Source organism: Pinus tabuliformis, chromosome 9 (genome assembly GCF_031772625.1).
Source record: "Pinus tabuliformis cultivar Carrire ecotype Pingquan chromosome 9, CPIR1, whole genome shotgun sequence".
NCBI classification, from domain to species: domain Eukaryota; kingdom Viridiplantae; phylum Streptophyta; class Pinopsida; order Pinales; family Pinaceae; genus Pinus; species Pinus tabuliformis.
The window spans coordinates 1,352,193,178-1,352,200,568 of record NC_142307.1 but is presented as its reverse complement, the minus strand read 5'-3'; the positions used below and the strand labels follow the sequence as shown (position 1 = coordinate 1,352,200,568).

Below are 7,391 nucleotides of genomic sequence, written 5' to 3'. Positions count from 1 at the left end.
ATTTAGGAAACCCTAGGGCCTTTAGGGTTTTAGCCTCTCAACCCAATAAGAATAACTAATTTGGCTCAAAACCCCAACCGATTGGGTAAATTTCCCAACCAACTAATTTTGGTGGGTTTTCCCTCTCTCAGAAATACTTTCCGAGCTACCCAAAATTCCAACACTCCCTCTTAGTGAGAAAGTTATTTCTTTTAGTAAACCTCAAAATCTCCACCTCCATGACTTTCCTTGCATACCCATGTCTATCCTCGCATGAGTCATGGCTTTCCTTTGTGTATCCATACTTTTCCTCACATGTGCCACATCTTATTTTGTACTTGATCAAGATTTGAATTTCATGGTGCATGATTGTCCTCACAGGCAAAATGACTTTTCCCTACACCACCATCAGTGATCTCACATGGTTCGTGATTGTCCTTGCATGGGATGAAAAATCCTGTATCTTGCTAGAAACTGAAGATTCAAACTCCCATTAGGTGGCTGACATTCCTTCACAATCCCCCTCTGAAGCTAGACTCCCTTTGAGCCTACACAACCTCCACTAGCTCACTATGATTTCCTATGCACACTCTGATCCACATGCTCTTCAAAGTAGCTCTGATACCATGCTGAATTTCCTTAGGTCCTAGATCCGGTCTATGGCTAAACAAGCACACAATCGCACTAAGAACCTCAACACACAAGCACTGTGTATAGCGGGAATTTAACAATAGTGAAACTAATAAAAATCATAAATATATTGAGCCCAACACTCAATCTTTATTAGTCCATCAATAAAAGAATCATGGGGCTCCCGTACTAGGGATCGTGGTCCTTCATATCACTAGTACAACTAGTATACATAGTATGCAAAAATACAACAAGGGCTTGAGGTATAGTCCTTCAGACCCTCAATCTGCCCAACGAATAACCAGAAAGATACTGACTTATGTGGGCTCCTCCTCTAGCCCACAACCTTCAGTGTACTTGTTGTACCATGTTGTAGCTTTTGTCCTTTCGCTGTTGTTGTAGTTGAATCATACAAACTTAAAATGTTGAGGGCCCTTCAAAACAAAGTCCAGCAAGGAAGAAATATTAAAGGCATATTAGGGTTACAAGAATCCCTGTAATAGGAGGGGAAATTTATTGGTAATACATGGGAGTGTGTGCTACTATTTCCAATGGTGTTCTTAATATTTGTGTGACTGTAGCAACTGCATAAATGGATACAACAACCTCCAAAAATACTAAGGTGGATCTATGGAAAATAAAAACTGCAACTCTTACTCTCACATCTTACACAATTCAATGTATGTAAAATGTAGCTAAGGAGACGAAAGATACAAAAAGTTCCACCCTTTCTATTATGATAAAGAAAAAAACAAAATCTTTTTTTGGAAATGGTTACATGTTCCATTGGCCTTCCACATACTTAAGAGAATAAGCATAAAGGAAAAATCCAGTGATGAAAGAATGGAAGAAGTTTGTGAAGAGTTTCTGTTCATTTCTAGCCGCATGATTCATTATCAAAGGAGAGATTGATGATGACTTGAAGAAAATTATGTTGGCTATGAGGAGGGTGAAACATCTGGTAATTAAACCTAAGATATTTTTTATTTGATAGTATGTATTTGTCCCAAAAAAACATGTTTGATGACAATGAGATCATTGAATATCATGATTGTAGTCCTCAGTACATTAATATGGTCACTTATCAATTTGGGAAAAGTGTTATCGCTAGCTTTAGGGAGTAAGTTGAGAGCAATGCATGTCATGAAGATAATATCACTCTCTTGTTTGAAAAACTTCCAAATTGGAAATAAATATGGAATTTGGAGAATCGTGTTGTTGTAAGTTTCATAGTATCCCATGTCTAATATGATGATCCACACCAAAATTACACAGATACTATATCACATTTCACATTTCACTAGTAAATTTTCCCTTCTTTGGTTTGTATGATGTTGTCATAAGTTTGTGAGATAGGATCAGATGCACTCATGAAGCATGAGTAACTATGCACTAGTGTAATTTGAAGGATTGGAAAGTTTTGAGAGAATAAAACAAAAATACATATACTCTTTGTTTTAAACACCACTTTAAGTAACTTAACAACATTTAACCAAAAGGATTTTTATCTTTACAAGAATATAGAAACCGTCTTCTAGTGTATCCAAAATGGAGTGGAATTGGTAAAAAATGATGAAGGTCTTTTTTTTTTTAAATGGGGGGTGAGTCCTCTATAAAAGCTTATATTAGCCCAAAGTACACTATTTAAGGGGCCATTTTACATTGCCACCAGGGATATGGATGTCTCCAACAATGATTTATGGTCATTTTGTATAACAGTAAATGGAATTTATGAACTGATTTACAAGACCAAGATTGTGCACATAGAATTCGACAGAAGAAAGTTGTTCTATTTTTCCACTTTGTACAATGTACATTATAGAAGAGAAGGCGATTAAAAGGGTTTATTATTACAATGATAAGAAAAACACAGAGGTATTCAGACAACCTCCGTGGGAAAATGGAGGTGACTTTCAAAAATTCGTGATTTGGGTTTTTGGTAGAATTATCCCAATTGACTATCCAACAAGCGGCTTCAGGAAATTGTGATTTGTTTGGGAGATATCCCCAGTTCTTATGGAAGGTATATACCCAGCATTCGCAAATGACTACACAAATTAATTTCATTTCTGAATGACTCAGACCAATGGTGAATATTGGTCAACACCTAGTAGTCAACTAGATCAATGAAATCTTGACGTGCATGAAGGATATGCTAAGGGGAACCGCCAGGAAGCGGTTTGGCCAAACCATTCATCTCTAGATCGACGACCACGATTTATCTCAGGGTAACTCCTCCTCTATTCCAGAAACCACCAAAGGAACCCCTGAGAAGTGGTTTTTGGTTTCTGCGAAACCACTCACGCTTTTCTTGATGCATATGTGATGACAATTGGGGCCCACAAGAACTACGACTTCATTCAAATTTTATTTAACAAACACTTTCTTTGTAAATTCAAAGGGGCCCACAAGAACTACGACTTCATTCAAATTTTATTTAACAAACACTTTCTTTGTAAATTCAAAACCAGGTTGTTTATATTATGAAGTCTTATAAATCACCCAGAATTTTATTGGAATGAATTACTAGCATTTGCACCAGATGTTGCAAAGAAAACGCCGTAAGGGATAAAGTGCGGAAATCCATTATCCATGTGGTGTGTGCATTATTCAACAAGGTGGATCTCTCTAAATTTGTTGCAAACATTTATGTTCTTGCATTGCTAATTTATTTAGAGTCTACTATTACCTCCTCCTCTTGGAATATTAAATTTCTTATCACCCTATGATGACAATCCCTCTAATTATTGGCATCACAATTTTTTCCACTTTAGTGGGTTTACCTTCAACGTAAAGAAACATGAATTTGAGCCACTCAATTAAAAAGAAATTGCTAAATTGCTATTTATCAGGTTTTGAGTAAAAACAATTAATAACTCATATTTACAACACTTCAAATATTTACAACCTTTTAAGTCTTGTATTTATAACTCATATTTATAACCCTTTAAAATGAAACTAACTATCTATATTTTTTTAATAATATTCTTTATAAAACTGACACTCACATGCTACTCCTATATATTTATCTTATATTTAATATTCATTGTCCATCAATTGAATGACAAGATGAAAGGTCAACTTAATTGCACCTTTAAAACATGACTTAAAAGTTTAATTGGTAATTATTTATTCAGTAATTTGTACATTGTTAATTGCAATTTCTCTTGAAAACCAATGTTTATATCAAAATTTTAAAAATTAACACTCACTTCTCCCGTAGTCTGGTGTTTCTTTATTTGATCGTGGTACTCAAGATTGCCTTTCTCTAAAGTATCCAATGTGAAGATGATATCTTATGTGTTTCCGCTTTCTCAGTAGGTTCATGTGATTATTATTATTATTTTTGGTGTTAATGTCTATGTTTTTTTTATGCCCATCCATTATTTATTATCTAAACATTGATGTTTGAAAATCCATAAGTGGCTAGTGTGGAAATTGCAAGGTATGTTGAGAATTTGGTTATCTAGTAAGCTTAGAGTCATTCTTGAGTCATTATCTTTACCATCTCAGGAAGAAGAAGAAGAAGAAAAGCCTATTGAATTGAAAAAGAACCCTAAAAAGTATTAGGATCCATGGGCCATTTTTTTTTGCATCATGTAGCAAGATCACATGGTTAATTGATTATGCCACATGAAGAATTAGACTTTGCCAATATTTAGGCTTATAACTAGGTGATTTTTTCTACTAATATTCTTATACCAATTTACCATGATAATTCTCTTTTAAATTAAAAGGCAAGCATCGTTTTTTAGTGTTTCAACTTCATTTATAAAGAGTTTAGTGCTGATAATTAGTAGATTATATGAAATTTTGAAAATTGCACTAATATATTATTGTTGTAAGGCTCTACACTCCCAATGGAACAAATATAGTGAGTGGATAAAGAAATGATAAGTTTTTCAAATGGTGAGGATTTATGATGCGCAAAAGGCATCTCCAGAAAAATAACGCCAAAGGAATAAACATCCCACTTTTGGTTGGGTTTGAGAGTTTTCAATGCCTCTGGGGCCTGGTAAGGAGATACAAAGTTCTTGGATGTGCCTGAACTGCCCAGCAGATCAGGTGTTGTTTGCAGGCTATCGCGGGAGCCAGTGGAGCGTTTGCTCCCTGAAAATATACCTTCAAGGTTCCTTAGGTGGATAGCAGAGCTACTATACTTGACACTGGCAGTGTCCAGTAGCTTTTCTAGCCCAAAATCTGCTATGTATGGCTCCATGTCAAAGCCCAGAAGGATGTTGCTTGGCTTAATATTTCCATGAACAAACTTCCTTTCATGTAAATAAGCCAGGCCTCTGGCTACTCCCTTTGCAATTTTAATCCTGGCCAACCATGGCAGATAAAAGGGAGAGTTTGATGACCTTCCTGCAAGATTGGAGAGATATAGTGTTAGTCAATGTTAATGTGAAACGATCTGAAAAGGATAGGCCACTAAGAACCTTAGAAGCTGAACAAGATGATCAAGATTAGCATGCAACAAGAGGAGAATAACAATTCAAACCCTACATGATAATGGACTCCCTTTTGCAATGATTAGAGAGAACTGGATTTGGTTATCCAGAATGTTGAAATTGAACAGGAATCAATACTCTTTGATAAGCAATACTCTTCGATAAGCAAGGGAAGCATTATACTCGACCTCAGGGAACTCAGTGGGCAAAATTATCAATAACTAGTTAATAATGATTTGCATCAATTTCGTAGATAAAATTTAAGCACAGTAATCTTTAAATTACTAGTACTTCTACGAAAGAAACTGCAAGTGTAAGTCTAGGATAGGCCATTTTGTAGAAGAATAGTACACCATATGTAAATAACTTTGATGCTTATAAACGAACACATATGGCACACTTTAGCGAAGATAAAACCATCCGATTGTGACAAGCAATCATAAATTTGTACAAAAGAAGCACGGTCAAGTTTTATGAGCCTTTATTGTAGTATGTAAATTTACTTCTTTACGTCTATATATCCCACAAAAGATTGTGCAGATTCCTTCCTCGGCTCCACCAACAGTATTCAATCTACCAATCTCACCACCACTGGCCATTATGCGCTCTCTCCTACAATATCATATATCAATACAAATCAAGAGCTTGAAACAATAAACTGGCTAAACAAAGACTGGTTTCCACAATCAACCGACCAAAGGAATACAGACACTCGTATAGCACAGAGGGTCATGGTTTGTTTTGCATCATGGCAAGAATCTTACTCTTCAAGATTGGCCTCAAGCCTGTGATCAACAGTTAAAAGAGAAACCAACCCTCCAGGCGATTCAAGAATGCAGCGAGAATCACCTACAGATGCTACCGTGACTGTCCAGCCATCTATTATCACAAAAGTAACGGTGGTTCCCGATGTTTGTTCTGGTAAAACCAACAGATATCAGAACGAGAAGGATAGGAAGCACCACTAGTAAAGATATACAAGACATGCAGCTAACAAAATATTAATGGCACATCCACAGGCATATATCTATATACCTTTGACCTGAAATTCTTTGTCGGTTTTGACAAAGCCTGCGACCATGGCTCTTGGCAATGCTGATAACCAGTCTTCTCTACTCAAACCTGTTGGCATGGCACTCATAATATCTTTCAGTAGATTTTCCTTTGAATATAGAGCTGCCGCTGATCCATTATGCCCATCGAAGATCTGAAATGACATAACAACATTTATCACTCCACTTGCTCATTTCATTTCATGATTCACACACAATACAATGCAATTTTCAAACATGGGAAAAAAAATATGCGCCTAAATGCATTTAAGGGCTCGTTTTCTTTCTTCGTCCTAATAAATCAACAACCGACAAAATTCCAAAGAACAGAGACCTGAAAATTAGACATCGCAAACCAAATTCACAACTTCTTTTACGACCCCCCTCAACCCTTGTGTTTTCCCATGGTGAAATACTATTTAGTTATGCACGAGGTACGAGTTCAAATCTCTTTGCTCGCACAAAGAAACCCCTAAGATTTAATTGGTAAACAATAAATAAAGACCGACAGCCGAGGAACCTAAACCATAAGCTGAACAAAACAAAATAAACAGAAAATTTCTAAATAAATTGCCACAAGAGGATAAGCAGAACATACCGCAAAAACAGCGAAGGTAGAGGACCCGTCCCCTGGAATTTTTTGGCATTCCAATTTCATAAGAGTGAAGTCCTCTCCTTTCTTGCTTTGGCCTGCCTGGCCATGTCGAATAGTCGGCTTCTCGATCTTCTCATTTTTGAGCTCGCGCTTCAGAAGTTCCGCCAAGGGCACCATCGGACCTTTCCTCCCGTACACGACCCCGTTTCCATTCCCGTTCGCCGGCTTCGTCTTCACCGACATCATCTTCTCTCCCTCCTCGCTAAACTGCAAGCATCATAGGGCCGCCATGCCTACCGACTCAGAAAATATTGTTATGATGTAACACAATATCCCAATACTGTAATGTAATTAATTGATCATTATGATGTGTTCAGTCTCCAAACTGAAGTAATTAATGCAGTCATCAATAAAATATGGCTTACCAGGAATATGGTATAATGGACCTGTTCAATATATAACAGCAGAAACATTCCACAAAAACTGATATAAATACTGCAGCCAATTGTTCTCCAGCTAAGTAAGAAGATGTTATGTAGAATAAGATACAAATACAAGCACAGGGTCACTTGTCTTATTCCATGGTCTTCCTAAGAAGGCTTATGAAGGAAGCTGTGTAGCATTCTCATGGTTTTGATAAATTATCATTTGTTGCTGAGATGAACATGTATATATAAATATTCT

At 36.5% G+C, this 7,391-nt stretch overlaps 1 protein-coding gene across 1 annotated transcript; it reads right to left on the bottom strand.

The window, feature by feature from the left end:
* Nucleotides 1-5,524: 5,524 nt before the first annotated feature.
* Nucleotides 5,525-7,021, bottom strand: LOC149153517 (putative protein phosphatase 2C 5). Its single transcript, XM_089443837.1, has 4 exons — nucleotides 6,711-7,021; nucleotides 6,096-6,267; nucleotides 5,825-5,978; nucleotides 5,525-5,672 (listed from the first exon to the last, which is right to left on the bottom strand). Exons 1-4 carry the CDS (start codon nucleotides 6,951-6,953, stop codon nucleotides 5,525-5,527), a joined length of 717 nt encoding a protein of 238 aa, XP_089299963.1. The 5' UTR covers nucleotides 6,954-7,021.
* Between the last annotated feature and the right edge of the window lie 370 nt (nucleotides 7,022-7,391).